The sequence below is a fragment of the Ostrinia furnacalis genome, unplaced genomic scaffold (genome assembly GCF_004193835.3).
Source record: "Ostrinia furnacalis isolate ACB-3 unplaced genomic scaffold, ASM419383v2 OfSCF6232, whole genome shotgun sequence".
NCBI classification, from domain to species: Eukaryota; Metazoa; Arthropoda; class Insecta; order Lepidoptera; family Crambidae; genus Ostrinia; species Ostrinia furnacalis.
The window spans coordinates 72,173-89,307 of record NW_021136471.1 but is presented as its reverse complement, the minus strand read 5'-3'; the positions used below and the strand labels follow the sequence as shown (position 1 = coordinate 89,307).

Sequence of the window (17,135 nt, the reverse complement as noted above, 5' to 3'; positions counted from 1 at the left end):
TGGTGCTTGCTATAAACAGCGCAGTTTTCATGAAATTTTCTTGGACGGAGAAGGTGTTAAGAATGCCGTATCAACAGACGTAGTCCACTTTGGAACAATCGTTCATGTAGTTGGGCTATATGTGCTGCTAGTTCAAATGTCTCTGAAACTGCTGTACCCGAGACATTACTATTAGTGTGTTTTTGTAAGTTCACGATTATTTTGCAAAATGTCGTGCTACTTGTGTTACAACGTAGAGATTGTGGGTGAATTAGATTGGTGTAGAGAGGGACTAACATGCTTTGGAATTTGAAAAGACTGGACGTTCTGAAGAGGCTATTTCATTACCAATTCAGGAAAAAAGTTTTGTGTCATATTAATTTATATAAATATCCACTCGCCAATTCTTCAACTAGCTTTTTCAGAACGTCAACTCATAGGTTTTTGTTTCCCAAAAAAGTTTCATAAGACGATCTTTTTTTATCTCACTGTTAAATACAGTTTAGTAATCGCATGAAAATAGTGGCGATTACCGTACATTAGTAATTTCACTTGAATTTACAAATGATACTGAAACGAATGATGAAATATCATCGACGTAAGTTCTATGTATGAAAAAATTGCCTATTACCAAATTGAAAAGGCATCAAAGATCGTCTGCAAAACAAAAATGATGAAACTAACTAAAATGTAAGCCAACCTTTAGAGTAGGCAAAGAGTTGCAGTTAGCGCGGGGTTGGGGGGGCGAATGTGAGCGATCCGCGGTGTTGCAGCGCGCAGCGTCAGCGAGGAGTTCAGCTCGGGCTGCGAGGGCCGCTCGGGCTCCGGCGGCGGCTCCACGGGCGCGCCCGCCGACCAGGACCACAAGCCCGACCACAAGCAGCACAGGGACCGCACTCCTGACGACAGGGACGAAGGTACGTAACGTTTACATAACAAATTATAACAAATATCATTGATTTTTGAAGTCCCAAGTTGCAAACTAAAATGTTATTTATCTCTATTAGTTATAAAATAATTATAAAATCATTGGCTTAACTTCATTAGTATACTTAGAATAAAATTCAGCCCAGGTCCCCATTTATTAAAACCAGAGTAAATACAAATGAGTAGGTCATCTTCATAGAAACGCACCGAGCGCGGTTTGTATGTGAGCGCGCCAATACGTATGCGGCGCGCACGCACACACTGACAAAATTCGGGCCGAATTTATGTTTATGTTCATTTGTATTTACTCTGTTAAACTTACAAGTCTACTATTACAATTTAAATACGTACGAGACCTGCAACTTTTAAATAGCCTGGCATATTGAAAAACATCATTTTTCTCTTTCTTTGAGCAGCGTATAATAAAAAAACGAAAAGTCAAAAGAAGCAATCGAGAATCCGAATGTTTCCAACAGAAGTAGTGAAGGTGTACGACGGCGAGGCGGCGTGGTCGCGCCGGTTGTACCGGCCGGTGGTGGTGGGTCGCAACTGGAACGAGCGCGAGCTGGTCTCGGCGGCTCTGCGGGCCTTCCACGTGGTCCGCGACCCGGACCTCTTCGAACTCACGGACGCTCTGGCGGGCGACGAACCCCCCTTGAAAGACCCCACGCCTCTGGCCAGGGTCACCAGGCTGCCAAACAAGCGGCCGGCGCTGTTTTTGCGCTTCAAGTGAGTACCGTTTTCTTTTGCAACCAACAATCTCAAGACAAAAATAATGTGACTGAGTGAAGGAGCTTGACCAACAAGCTTCTGAAAAGAACTGTGAAAAAACCTAGAATTTATTTCATACATCGTGACTCATGTTAATCTTAGCTTACAATACGAGAAGATCATTCCTGTTTTACAATCTTGATTATTTCACGCTAAAGACAGACACAGAATACTCTTTTTTAGCTTTGATTGTGAGAGTAACCAACTTAAACACAATCAGTCCATCTTGGCTCTCGCCAAAACAGTTCCTGCAGCCAGGATTTCCACATTTTAAACATGTTTTCACCAAACCCACAGGACGCGTTTAAAACAGAAGCAAACAACTCATTAATCCAAGCACCGTTTCCAGGGAACCAGAGACGGGAGGCGGAGAGGTCCGGGTGTACCCGGGGCGCATCGCGGGCGCGGGAGACACCTTTGTGACGGTGGTCTGCCGCGGCGACGACGCCGTCACCGACCTCATGGCCGCGGCGCTCGAGCGCTTCGGCCTGGACCCCACCACCGCCGCCAACGACTTCCGCTGCTCGGAGATCCTGCTCGATAGGGGCGGTGAGTTGCTTCCATCCTAATAGATGTGAACTTACTAACTTACCTGCGTCACTATAGCAGACGATGCGAAGAAAATCGGCAAGACCTGGAGCGAGATCGAAAGTGAAGCTCAAGACCGAACGCGATGCAGGACTGTTGTGGACGCCCTCTGCCCCATCTAGGGGGCATAGCCCCTAAAGTCAAGTCACACCTTCGTCACGATGGTCTGCCGCGGCGACGACGCCAGCGATCTCTAGTACTACCTATCAAAGAAGCCCATGATAACGATTATATTCATTAATTAACGGCGATTTCCAGCAGTACAGCAGTGGCTTTAATGATCTGTTTAATCATAAGACTTTCAATATTTTTACTATAATATAAAGTACATACTTTATTCATGCTCCACTTAGTGCAATAAATAAATAAATAAATAAATTGCCCGATAAGAATCACCATAGCTTATGTTGCATAATTTTTTATAAGTCAAAAAAAGTCAAAATTTCTTTATTTGTTTAGACTAATAAATAGTTCTTACAAATCGTCATTTTGCTCTTAAGGAGCCTCTACATGTCTCATAATCTTTTTACCCTACCTTTTTGACAGTCAAATAACCTGTTCAGATAGAGATTTTCCCAAGTCCTGAAATAATTTCCGGACATTGAACACTACTAAGAAATGATATCCATTTTAGTAATTTCGACTGTATCCATCCAGTGTCAGAACGAGTACTCGAAGAAGACGAGCGACCGTGGCGGATCGTGGTGCGGCTGGCACGGGAGTCGGTCCGGCGCATGGAGCTGGCCCGCTTCTACCTGCAGCCGCGGCGCGACCCGCACGGGCCCACGCTCGCGCTCTTCGTGGCCTCGCTGCCACCCGGCCTGTCGGAGAGGAACTACGAGAACATCTTGGTGGAGTTCCTAGGCACCGGTGAGTTAGAACAGGGAACATTTACATCTGTTATCAACAAGCCCAGTAATATCGAGTCAACGGGCTATGATCCACCACTCCTCCGCCTCACCCAGTCTCTTCGTAGAGTCGCTGTAGCATGGTCTGTCGGAGAGGAACGTCGAGAACATCTTGGTGGAGTTCCTAGGCACCGGTGAGTGAGACTATTTACATCCTCCGTTGACCCGTCTAGGCATTGCGCTGCGGCAAGATCGAGTCATCAAATAGATGGAATATAAACCCACACTTCCTCTGCCTGACCCAGTCTCTTCGTGGCCTCGCTGCCGCCGGGCCTGTCGGAGAGGAACTACGAGAACATCTTGGTGGAGTTCCTAGGCACCGGTGAGTGAGACTATTTACATCATCCGTTAACCCGTCTAGGCATTGTGCTGCGGCAAGATCGAGTCATCAAATAGATGGAATATAGGTAAACCCACACTTCCTCTGCCTGACCTAGTCTTTTTGTGGCCTCGCTGCCGCCGGGCCTGTCGGAGAGGAACTACGAGAACATCTTGGTGGAGTTCCTAGGCACCGGTGAGTGAATCGGAGAGGAACTACGAGAACATCTTGGTGGAGTTCCTAGGCACCGGTGAGTGGAGAATAGGAAACACTTACATTGTTACCTAGAGGCGCAGCAATATCGAGTCAACGGGCTTGGCTTTATTTGCGGCCGCGCTATGATCCACCACTCCTTCGCCTGACCCAGTCTCTTCGTAGAGTCGCTGTAGCATGGTCTGTCAGAGAGGAACTACGAGAACATCTTGGTGGAGTTCCTAGGCACCGGTGAGTGAGACTATTTACATCCTCCGCTAACCCGTCTAGGCATTGCGCTGCGGCAAGATCGAGTCATCAAATAGATGGAATATAAACCCACACTTCCACTGCCCGACCTAGTCTCTTCGTGGCCTCGCTGCCGCCGGGCCTGTCGGAGAGGAACTACGAGAACATCTTTGTGGAGTTCCTAGGCACCGGTGAGTGGAGAATAGGAAACACTTACATTGTTACCTAGAGGCGCAGCAATATCGAGTCAACGGGCTTGGTTGGCTTTATTTGCGGACGCGCTATGATCCACCAGCCCTCCGCCTGATCCAGGCTCTTCGTGGCCTCGCTGCCGCCGGGCCTGTCGGAGAGGAACTACGAGAACATCTTGGTGGAGTTCCTAGGCACCGGTGAGTGGAGAACAGGGAACATTTACATCTGTTATCAACAAGCCCAGTAATATCGAGTCAACGGGCTATGATCCACCACTCCTCCGCCTGACCCAGTCTCTTCGTGGCTTCGCTGCCGCCGGGCCTATCGGAGAGGAACTACGAGAACATCTTGGTGGAGTTTCTAGGCACCGGTGAGTGGAGAATAGGAAACACTTACATTGTTACCTAGAGGCGCAGCAATATCGAGTCAACGGGCTTGGCTTTATTTGCGGCCGCGCTATGATCCACCAGTCCTCGGCCTGACCCAGTCTTTTCGTGGCCTCGCTGCCGCCGGGCCTGTCGGAGAGGAACTACGAGAACATCTTGGTGGAGTTCCTAGGCACCGGTGAGTGATCATGGAACATTTACATCTGATATCAACAAGCCCAGTAATATCGAGTCAACGGGCTATGATCCACCAGTCCTCCGCCTGACCCAGTCTCTTTGTGGCCTCGCTGCCGCCGGGCCTGTCGGAAAGGAACTACGAGAACATCTTGGTGGAGTTCCTAGGCACCGGTGAGTGATCATGGAACATTTACATCTGATATCAACAAGCCCAGTAATATCGAGTCAACGGGCTATGATCCACCAGTCCTCCGCCTGACCCAGTCTCTTTGTGGCCTCGCTGCCGCCGGGCCTGTCGGAAAGGAACTACGAGAACATCTTGGTGGAGTTCCTAGGCACCGGTGAGTGATCATGGAACATTTACATCTGATATCAACAAGCCCAGTAATATCGAGTCAACGGGCTATGATCCACCAGTCCTCCGCCTGACCCAGTCTCTTTGTGGCCTCGCTGCCGCCGGGCCTGTCGGAAAGGAACTACGAGAACATCTTGGTGGAGTTCCTAGGCACCGGTGAGTGATCATGGAACATTTACATCTGATATCAACAAGCCCAGTAATATCGAGTCAACGGGCTATGATCCACCAGTCCTCCGCCTGACCCAGTCTCTTCGTGGCCTCGCTGCCGCCGGGCCTGTCGGAGAGGAACTACGAGAACATCTTGGTGGAGTTCCTAGGCACCGGTGAGTGATCATGGAACATTTACATCTGATATCAACAAGCCCAGTAATATCGAGTCAACGGGCTATGATCCACCAGTCCTCCGCCTGACCCAGTCTCTTCGTGGCCTCGCTGCCGCCGGGCCTGTCGGAGAGGAACTACGAGAACATCTTGGTGGAGTTCCTAGGCACCGGTGAGTGAGACTATTTACATCCTCCGTTGACCCGTCTAGGCATTGTGCTGCGGCAAGATCGAGTCATCAAATAGACATACTTCCTCCGCCTGATCCCCAGTCTTATCGTGGCCTCGCTGCCGCTGGGCCTGTCGGAGAGGAACTACGAGAACATCTTGGTGGAGTTCCTAGGCACCGGTGAGTAGAGAATATATGTATGTTTTCCGTAGAGGAGCGTGAAAATCAAGTCATTAGACGGAACGAGCTTGATTTTAACTGCGGCCGCGCTATGATTTACTTTTCAATCGCCTAATCCTGTCTCCTTGTGCACGCTGTAACATGGCCTGTCGTAAAGGCACTACGAGAATATTTTGATAGAATTCATAGGTACACAGGGAGTATAGACTGCGGAATAATAATATCTATTGTCCTGTCCACGTTTGGGTATCGTAGGCCCGCTAGCATGAGTCATCAGACGTATGAAACCGGCTCGGTTAAAAATGGCGTAATGGCTGTATACTATGCCCTATTTCAACGAAGAAGAATCAGCATTGAGTTACTGTTTAGTGACCAGCTCTATGTCAATGTTGCAACCGCCGTTCATACCACCTCTCAACTCATATCGTTCATCAACATTCTCATACCTTTGCATTTACAAATTTTTCATTATTTTCTTCCATTTGTAACAGAAAACAAGTTCACATCAATCGGGCCGATTTACTACGAGTACGGGTCGATGGTGATAACATACGAGGACGCCAGTAAGGCGGTACGCGCGCTCTACGCGCTTAGAGAGGCCAAATATGAAGATAAGCATTTATTAGGTAAGTCTCAAGGTATTTCTTCTTTAATAGGTATAAATAACCAATTAACCATCAAATTACAACCAACTCTCAATGTCATGGCGTGATAAACCCAGAATATAAAAGCTCTAACGTAGCCTTATCTAGGTACAGTAAGAAAAGAACCACTGGTAATCATGAACAAACTGCAAATGCACAGGTGATAACTTTCAAATTAAAAGATTATTAACTTCATAGCAATCAAGACGCAAAAATCACTTTATTTGGTTCTTACCAAAGGAACCAAAGTGGCTATCACCACTAAGTACTTAAATATATTGTGTCATGCGCTAGGGTAGTTGTTGACAACAACGCCAACAACTCAGCATGATGATGCATTATTATGTTTAAGCTTTAGGTTAGAGTTCCTATTCTGTGGAAACTTTTTGGATAAAGATCGGCAACCATTCTGCATGTAACATGACTAATGTTCTAAGGTCTACCCTAGAATTTTGTCCCGAGTATTCTGTGGAGATTTGTCATTGATGGACAAAGAAATAATAAAGTGACTACTGACTCAAACATGGTGTGATTTCACACAGTGATGCTGCTACCAAGCATCGAGCCGTCAATGGTGCCGGCGGGCGTGAAGCCACTGCTGGTGTTCGTGAACGTCAAGTCCGGCGGCTGCCAAGGGCTGGAGCTCATCTCTTCCTTTAGAAAACTTCTTAACCCTTATCAAGTGTTCGACCTAGAGAATGGCGGCCCCCTTCCGGGGTAAGTACCAACCTCCATCTTTGCTCTAGTTTTCAGCAAACTACTTGGTAGAGCAAGACAAGTCAAATAATAACTTCTAATAATAAACAAAACAATCCAATACAATTAATGACTATGGTCTTCCTAATTTAAATAAATAAACATCTGAGTCCGAGCTTGAGGTATAAATATCCCCTGAACATTTGGTATGGGAGTGGTGACACATGACGGGACACAGCATGCAAGTCTGAAGCATAATCTGAAGTCTCACTGACGTTTGACGTCACAAAAACCCTCCTGTGCAGCTCCCATACCTCAGGTACTGACTCAATTTTATTATGCCCTAGCCCTGTAGTAAACAATTTGGGTAGTAAAAAAAGTCATAAATTTTTGCAAATAGGTGTTTAAAAAGACTTTACACGTCCCAGTATTAACCCTACCACTCCTTCTGGACAATAAATGGGCCAGTGCTGAAAAGAAGCAGCGCAAAAAACCCAGTCACTATTGTCAGCCTATATTACATTCTTCGCTTTAAGTGTGATCCATAACGTGTTGGTACAAAGTGGCCAAAAAGTTGACAACACAACCTAATTTCAATTGTAACAAAGACGTGATGGAATTTTTTTGGCTACCTGGGTGTCACGAAGTATTTAACGCTGACTCTACTTGGTGTCGCAGGCTGTACGTGTTTCGTCACATTCCCAACTACAAGATCCTGGTGTGCGGCGGCGACGGCACCATCGGCTGGGTGCTGCAGTGCCTCGACAACGTGGGCCAGGACTCGCAGTGCTCCAACCCGCCTTGTGCCATCGTTCCCCTCGGCACTGGTGAGTCACACAGCCTGATCTTTTGTTTAAGCAGGTGTTTGAACACAATCCAGTGGCGGATTTACAGTTTTGCCGCCCGTAGGCTAGGGTGGGGTTGGATTTGTTATTAGAAGTTTTTATTAGTAGATAAAAATTATTGTGTTTTGCAATTAAAAGTTAAAGCCTAACTTGTAATTGAGAGGGAGTGTTAGGATTATATTATCTTTGGAAGTGTATTAAATATTAAAAAGTTAACTGTTTCCGGTAGAACGCTCTTCCCTCTTCCGGCTATGTACGAACAAGATGTGTCTGTGTAAGAACCCGAATAATAAATGCTTATCTCGCTAACTATCGGTCTTTTCATTAAAGAAACACAAGTTCTGATATTTACATCATCCCTTAACCCGTCTAGGCATTGTGCTGCGGCAAGATCGAGTCATCAAATAGATGGAATATAAACCCACACTTCCTCTGCCCGACCTAGTCTCTTTGTGGCCTCGCTGCCGCCGGGCCTGTCGGAGAGGAACTACGAGAACATCTTGGTGGAGTTCCTAGGCACCGGTGAGTGGAGAACAGGGAACATTTACATCTGTTATCAACAAGCCCAGCAATATCGAGTCAACGGGCTTTATTTGCGGCCGCGCTATGATCCACCAGTTCTCCGCCTGACCCAGTCTCTTCGTGGCCTCGCTGCCGCCGGGCCTGTCGGAGAGGAACTACGAGAACATCTTGGTGGAGTTCCTAGGCACCGGTAAGTGTAGAACAACCGTTATAGAGCAGCGGCAAGATCTACCATCAAATGGATTTTACGGCAACGCTATGATCCTCCATCTCCGCCTGTTCCTGTCTCCTTATGGATGCTTTAGCATAAACAATTTGATAGACTAGGCGAGTGAATATGCAAAGAGGTGCATCAAGATCAAGTCATGATTCATTCCTTCTCCTCCTGAAATATCTAAACCTGAACGGATAGAATTAGCTCGGTTCTAGGCGTATTACTTAGCTATACAGCTAGCTAGCTAGCTTCAGAGTACACACTCTGAAGGAAGAGGACTCAATAGGAAAAATTACGCTATCTACGCGTACTATTATCACCAATAATATGTCTAGCTACCAACCGGGTAACATGGAAAGCATTGGGGATGGCCTATGTTCAGCAGTGGACGTCCAATGGCTGAGATGATGATATGTCTAGCTTCTACTAGCTAGCGTTCTGCTTCGTGACTAACACTAGGTAATAATCACGTCTCAAATCTCAATACATAAATCAAGATAGTCGTGTTAGGATACTCATAATATCGTACCATAATAAATTACATTATTTCCTTCCTTTTGTAACAGAAAACAAGTTCACATCAATCGGGCCGATTTACTACGAGTACGGGTCGATGGTGATAACATACGAGGACGCCAGTAAGGCGGTACGCGCGCTCTACGCGCTTAGAGAGGCCAAATATGAAGATAAGCATTTATTAGGTAAGTCCTAGCATATTTCTATGATCAATAGAACTAACCATCAAATGACAACCACCACTTAATATCATGGCGCGTTAAATCCAGGATAATATTTCTAAATCAGCCAGGGCCAGCGGAATTCATGAACAAACCGAAAGTAACTGAACAAAACTGAAAATAAATTTCAAAGTAAAAATTCATTTTCGATCTTGCAAACAAATACAATTTTCAAAATTGCCTTCAACTTGAAAAAAGTAAGAATATTGAATATTTCGTTCAAACGAAGACAGAATAAATAAGCATCCACTCGGCATGTGTCATGCATTCATGCTCTAAGGTAGAACCTAAAACATGACGCCTGTATCCAGTAAAACTTCTCATTGTTAGGCCCAGAACACACGGTGAAACGCAATTGCAACGAAACTGCAACGAAACTGCAACTTCTAGTTACTTTTGAGTTGCATCTAAGTTTCTGCCATAGATTCCGTTGAGAGACCACACATGACGCGACCAGTTTGAAACCGGTTTGAAATGGTCGCGTGATGTGTGGTCTCTCAACTCTCTCTCTCTCAAGTCCTTAGGTAAAGAATTCCAAGTTCAGAATATGCAAAATCACAAACATAGTCATAAGTATAGACTCAAATATGCTGTAATCTCGCGCAGTGATGCTGCTACGTCATCATAAGTATTGACTTAAACATGGTGTAATTGGCTTATTCCACTATTCCCCGTTGACAATCCCCGTCAACGGGGAATAGTGAACTTTTTGTTCACTAATTCCCGTTAACGCCAAATTGGAGCTTATAATGGGGAATAATGAACTAAAAAGTTCATTAATCCCCGTTATATTAGGATTTTATTTTAATAGTAATGGGGATTAATGAACTTTTTAGTTCATTATTCCCCATTATAAGCTCCAATTGGCGTTAACGGGAATTAGTGAACAAAAAGTCAACGGGGAATAGTGGAATAAGCCGTGTAATTTCACACAGTGATGCTGCTACCAAGCATCGAGCCGTCAATGGTGCCGGCGGGCGTGAAGCCACTGCTGGTGTTCGTGAACGTCAAGTCCGGCGGCTGCCAAGGGCTGGAGCTCATCTCTTCCTTTAGAAAACTTCTTAACCCTTATCAAGTGTTCGACCTAGAGAATGGCGGCCCCCTTCCGGGGTAAGTACCAACCTCCATCTTTGCTCTAGTTTTCAGCCATAAACTACTTGGTAGAGCAAGACAAGTCAAATAACAACTTCAAGTAATAAACAAATGAATAACAAATAAAATTAAATACAAAAACATAAATAGTCTAATGAGAAAGGAAAGTCAATATTACAGGTCTAGCGCATGAGTCTGGTCTTCCTAATATACATAAATAGATAAATAACTGAATCAGAGCCCGAGAGCGGCATGAGAGGGGTGGCGTATAACGTGACAGTACAAGTCTGAAGCACATCTGAAGCTGAAGTTTGACGTCATAAAAACACTTTTCTGTGCCGCTCCAACTTCTCAAGCACTGGCACTCAATTATGCCCTAGACCTGTAGTAGGTAAACAATTTGGGTAGTAAAAAAAGTCGTAAAAACTCATTTCTTTTTGCCATCAGGCTTTTAAAAAGCACATTTTCATGTCCCAATATTAACCCTACCACTGCTTCGGGACAATGATGGGCCAGTGCTGAAAAGAAGCAGCGCAAGATACTCAGTCACTATTGTCAGCCTATATTATTCTTCTCGCTTTATGTGTGATCCATAACGTGTTGGTACAAAGTGGCCAAAAAATTGACAACACAACCTAATTCCAATTGTAACAAAGACGTCATGGAATTTTTTTGGCTACCTGGGTGTCACGAAGTATTTAACGCTGACTCTACTTGGTGTCGCAGGCTGTACGTGTTTCGTCACATTCCCAACTACAAGATCCTGGTGTGCGGCGGCGACGGCACCATCGGCTGGGTGCTTCAGTGCCTCGACAACGTGGGCCAGGACTCGCAGTGCTCCAACCCGCCTTGTGCCATCGTTCCCCTCGGCACTGGTGAGTCACACAGCCTGGTCTTTGGTATTTGACCACAATCGCACTTGGTTTTATGGTGGTATATTTCTGCTCTGTAGGTAAGTGCCTATTCACTCTCGCCTTGAAAAGGCCCGGATTAGTGTTCGGGAAAAACAGCAGCAGGCAGCGAATCAGTCTCTAGCCGTTCGCATTATAAAAATACGACATGCGAATTATGGTCTATAATCACAGCTATAATATAGGTTTTTATATCGGACTACTTCGATCCCCTTCGACTGCTGAACTATGTGGTGAAACCACTAGTAACATAGTATTCCATCATGCAAGCAATCTTGCTTAGCTTAGTATTCTTGAAGGTTTTCTTCAATCCAAAAAAAACGTAGTTAGGTAGGGCGAATTGTACCTATGTGCTGAATCTACTTATCCTCTGGTAATAGCGAGGCCCAGTTAGATAGGGTTCTGTACGATTTAGGAGTTTTGTTTGAATCATTTTCGAATCTTAAGACAAGGCAATAAGATTCAAAATAACGTCCTGCTGTGGGGATAGCAGTTCTTGACATTTCTTCCGACTCAACATTAAATTGTCCATTTCATGTCCAGGCAACGACCTAGCGCGGGTTCTCCGCTGGGGCTCCGGCTACACCGGCTGCGAGGACCCGCTGTCGCTACTGCGTGACGTCATCGACGCGGAGGAGATCCGCCTGGACCGCTGGACCGTGGTCTTCCACCCAGAGGACAAGCAGGACGAGCCGAAAGAACTGTCGAAGCAACTGCCTGGTAAGGATGCCTTTGTCATCTATATGAATCATCTCTTAGGTTGTAACTTAGGTATAACAGCATTGAAATGTTTACACTATTCATAAAAGATGTCAAAACCTGTACGTTTCAAGTAACTCAATATTAATCATTGTCACCTACCAGTAGGTAAACCTAATATAGGTGAATAGGTTAGTTTCCTAAAAAAAATTTTTAGTCCGTCAATTTTGATATAAAAAAAATATTGAACACGTATATTTTGAATTGTCAATCAAACAAATAGTTACAAAGTTATAGTGCGTTGAAGTTCCGCGCGACGTCACAAAGTGCTGCACTTTTACGCACTCACTGACGTCACGGGCCTTTTCTTTAGAACTTTGGCACGCTTTATCTCTTTACATTTTCATTAGTTTTAAAAAGTGAAAAATACGTGTCGAGTAGTTTTTGATAAGCTAACTGACGGACTAATTAAAACTCTTGCTTTTTTACCCAGGAAACATCCCTATTGTAAGAAACAAGATTTTGTCCAAACTCACAATAATAAGTGAGTAATAATGTGAATGCATAATGCGAAAACGCTACTAGATATTTGACCAGTCAATCAATCAGAAAGAGAAGGAAAAATTGAGATAATTAGGGGACCTCATGAAATCCCATGACTTATCGTCCACAAACTACTACTCAAACATTAATCACTTCACTAGCTGTAAGGACAGTCGACAGCACATCAGAGTATACATTTATAGCCTGTATTACAATGGAATAAGACGCCACTGTGATTAGCCTGATGTGCTGTCTTCCGTACATAATAGAACTAGCCTAGATCACACGCCATCAGTCTGTATCCAGCCAGCCCATGCCATGCTCACTGGATGCGTGACGGTGCCTCACGTTGCGGCGTCTGTGACCACAGGCTTCTTAAATATTACATTTATTACAATCTCTAAACTTGTTTACCTCATACTTCTCAAACATTAATCCCTTTACTAGCTTCATTAGCTATAAGTAATGTAACTAGCCCTAGTCCACACACCATCAAAGTCAGTATCATCATTTCACTGGATACGTGACGGTGCCTCACGTTGCAGCCTCTGTGACCACAGGCTCGCTCGCACTACTTACTACTACTCAAAAATATTTATCACTTCACTAGCTCTAAGTAATATAACTAGCCTAGTTCACACACCATCAAAGTCAGTATCAGCCAGCCCATGCTCACTAGATGCGTGACGGTGCCTCACATTGCAGTGTCTGTAACCACAGGCTATTTGTAAATATTCCATTTGTCAAAAAAACCATTTATAAATTAACTTGTTTGCCTCATACTTCTCAAACATTAATCACTTTACTAGCTTCACTAAAGCCTGGTTAATATAATTACGCGCGAGCGATAAGGATGGGTAGCTTGGGGTCATTGGACAAAATTCTACGTGCTCACGGACCAGGCTTTAGCTATAAGTAGCCCTAGTCCACACGCCATCAAAGTCAGTATCATCATTTCACTGGATGCGTGACGGTGCCTCACGTTGCAGCGTCTGTGACCACAGGCTCGCACTACTTACTACTACTCAAACATTAATCATTTCAATAGCTATATGTAATATAACTAGCCTAGTTCACACGCCATCAAAGTCAGTATCATCATTTCACTGGATGCGTGACGGTGCCTCACGTTGCAGCCTCTGTGACCACAGGCTCGTACTACTTACTACTACTCAAACATTAATCACTTCACTAGCTCTAAGTAATATAACTAGCCTATAGTTCACACGCCATCAAAGCCCATGCTCACTGGATGCGTGACGGTGCCTCACGTTGCGGCGTCTGTGACCACAGGCTTCTTAAATATTCCATTTATTACAATCTCTAAACTTGTTTACCTCATACTTCTCAAACATTAATCCCTTTACTAGCTTCATTAGCTATAAGTAATATAACTAGCCCTAGTCCACACGCCATCAAAGTCAGTATCATCATTTCACTGGATGCGTGACGGTGCCTCACGTTGCAGCGTCTGTGACCACAGGCTCGCAGTCCGAGGACAACTCGCAGATCCTCGTCATGAACAACTACTTCGGCATCGGCATCGACGCGGACCTCTGTCTGGACTTCCACAACGCGAGGGAGGAGAACCCTAACAAGTTTAACAGCAGGTGAGCAACCATAAGATACCAAAAGAGAAAGAATATTAATTTCATTTATCTAGAAGCATCTTAGCTTTCGTGTTTGGTAACGCCCAGTAAAAAATAAAGAATCTAGACTAGACGAATATAAAAAATATAAGTACTTGACTTAAAAACCACTTAGGTACATCCTGTTTACCTAGGTCCTAGGTTATGCTACAGGGCTGACTACATCACATGCCAGTAATTCGTCACATTGCTGAAAGGGGCATTTGCCGAAACCCCCTAAACAATTTTAGAGATCTATCTAATATGACTTACAATATTAGTAGTGTTAAGCCACCACCAGCTGGTTTTTGAGCCAAATCAAATAGCTATAACAATACCTACACCTTAAACTCGATAGCCGTCAACTATGTGGTTGAGGATTCCGCGTAATTCCACTGTCCACCTTGTCTCTTTAAACACTCGACATTGGTGAAACCAGTGTGATTCAAATATGCACCATTGAAGCCATTAAACAGAATAATAATAAAGAAACTCGCCTCCACCTTTGGCCTGATCATCACTTTCCATCAGGTGAGATGTAGGTCACAGGCTTCCTCGTTGTGGATAAAAAAAATGTGGACATAAGAAAAGACTACAACGGAAATCATAATGATCTTCATACTTTGCCGGCAGAAAATGACATAACTACCAATAAAACAAGAAAGTGTTTTCACAAATTCTTGTCTAAACCTAACCCCGAACTACCTTCGCAGGTTGCGTAACAAGGGCGTGTACGTAAAGATGGGTTTACGCAAGATGGTGGGGCGGAAGATGTGCAAAGACCTGCACAAGGCGGTCAAGCTGGAGGTGGACGGGAAGCCGGTGGAGTTGCCGGCGGTGGAGGGAATCATTATTTTAAACATCCTAAGGTGAGATAATATAACGGACGACAGTAATAAAGAATCGCTCTAAAATTTGGCAATACCTATTAGGAAAGAAATAAAGAAGATAAAATATTCTGAAACTGACAATTCAAAGTCTCAACCGAACGTCATCCAGTACCTAAACTATAGGACTTGAAACCGACCACATTCTCTACGATATTCATAGCAGCGACTTTTGCTGGGCAACTTAATTTGACTGTGCATGTCGATGCATGAGCATGATGCGATGTTCCAAGAGTTAACTAATGTACACACGACAGCACATCAGGCTACCCATTTTTGTTGCATACTCGCCCATATTACAACTGCACAAAAACTCACAGTGGTTACCTTGACGTGCCGTCGTCTGTTCATTGTACATCCATGCTCTCTAAATTTATCTCAACTAAAGCAGTCAACAATCTTCATGACAGCATGACAGTAACTTAAACCTTATGCACGCCTTTCACAGCTGGGGGTCCGGCGCAAATCCATGGGGTCCAGAAAAGGACGACCAATTCAACAAGCCCAACCACTGGGACGGAATGCTGGAAGTGGTGGGCGTCACCGGGGTGGTACACCTCGGGCAGATCCAGTCGGGCCTCCGGGGAGCAATGAGAATAGCACAAGTATGTACTCTTGTAACTTTTTTATTATTAAAAAAATAAAATAATCATAATTAATAAATAAATATCCTTAGACATTTTACACTGCGCTTCTAGTCCCAAACTAAGCAAAGCTTGTACTATGGGTACTAGACTAGACAACGGATATAAACATACTTAAATACTTTTTTTTTGTAAATACATACTTATTATACATAGAAAACACCCAGTCCAATACAAACAAATATGTTCATGCACACAAATGTTTGTACTGTGCGGGAATCGAACCCGCTACCGCCGGAATAGTAGTCCGTTTCGAACCACTACACCAAACGGCCGACATTCCGATTGCGTTCCATTATAGCACAAAGCAGCTGTAAGTCCTCATGTATTACTACAAGGGTGGATAAAGCAGCTAACTCAATAATGGAAATTGCAGCTAAAGCCCGGTCCGTGAGCACGTAGAATTTTGTCCAATGACCTCTAGCTACCCACCCTTATCACTCGCGCGTAATTATATTGCTGTCGCGACTGTGCGAGCGCGATAGCAACATAATTACGCGCGAGCGATAAAGATTGGTAGCTTGGGGTCATTGGACAAAATTCTACGTGCTCACGGACCAGACTATAGAATGACCCACAAGCCCACAATGACAATCAAATTCTTATTGTTACTTCAAGTGTGACAAAAAAGTCAAATAACCCTCCTTCTGGCGCAGTCAGGTAAAAAGACTGAAAAGCAAAGTCGAGTAATCGTCCTTTAAAACGCGATCTTTTCTCTAACAAAATGTAACTGAACCTACAGAGAGAGCTCTCCTCAGACATAAAACAACCTTATTCTAATTTTAAGTACAATAAAATATTGAGTATTGAGTATTAACCTCTTACGGGCCCAAAAATGACCTTTTAAGAAAATTATACTTATCAACAAAGGAATTTCAATGAATAATAGTGTCTAGAACAGTGGTTAACCGGTGGTCCGCGGACCACTGGTGGTCCCTGGAGGCATTACAAGTGGTCCACGAAGTGCACTTGCACACCTTGGTCAAAACCACTTTTAACTGATTTTTGCAGTCAAACTGGTTTTGACCGATTATGAGGTGGTCCCTGACAAGACAGAAATTTGGTAAAATGGTCCCTCATGACTTAAAGGTTAAGAACCACTGGTCTAGAATGTACGTTGACGTCAGCGTCTAAGATTTGCGAAGCATACAGTGAATTTCAAACATTGTTTGGTGTTTCTTTCTAGGGTGGACACATCAAAATAAACCTGAAGAGCGAGATACCAGTGCAGGTGGACGGCGAGCCGTGGGTGGCGGCGCCCAGCGAGGTGGTGGTGCTGAAGTCCGCGCTCAAGGTAACTCGGCCGCATGCGCTCGCTTATCGCCCGGCATCCCTTGCGTACTCGAAACATCCGCTT

The 17,135-nt window shown here is 44.6% G+C and overlaps 1 protein-coding gene across 9 annotated transcripts in view; it reads left to right on the top strand.

Moving 5' to 3' along the window:
- The window catches only part of LOC114362141 (diacylglycerol kinase theta), a 64,592-nt gene that overhangs the window by 45,920 nt on the left and 1,537 nt on the right, over positions 1–17,135 (top strand). For 5 of the 9 annotated variants that reach the window (XM_028317409.1, XM_028317414.1, XM_028317410.1 and 2 more), the window contains 12 exons: positions 753–896; positions 1,383–1,635; positions 2,015–2,226; positions 2,923–3,135; positions 6,208–6,342; positions 6,903–7,077; positions 7,735–7,883; positions 11,921–12,097; positions 14,088–14,229; positions 14,961–15,116; positions 15,583–15,739; positions 16,965–17,072. In XM_028317409.1, coding sequence (XP_028173210.1) covers positions 753–896; positions 1,383–1,635; positions 2,015–2,226; positions 2,923–3,135; positions 6,208–6,342; positions 6,903–7,077; positions 7,735–7,883; positions 11,921–12,097; positions 14,088–14,229; positions 14,961–15,116; positions 15,583–15,739; positions 16,965–17,072 — 2,021 coding nt within the window. The remainder of the gene's footprint in view (positions 1–752; positions 897–1,382; positions 1,636–2,014; positions 2,227–2,922; positions 3,136–6,207; positions 6,343–6,902; positions 7,078–7,734; positions 7,884–11,920; positions 12,098–14,087; positions 14,230–14,960; positions 15,117–15,582; positions 15,740–16,964; positions 17,073–17,135) is intronic. The other 4 variants (XM_028317413.1, XM_028317417.1, XM_028317412.1 and 1 more) reach the window with 3 other exon arrangements.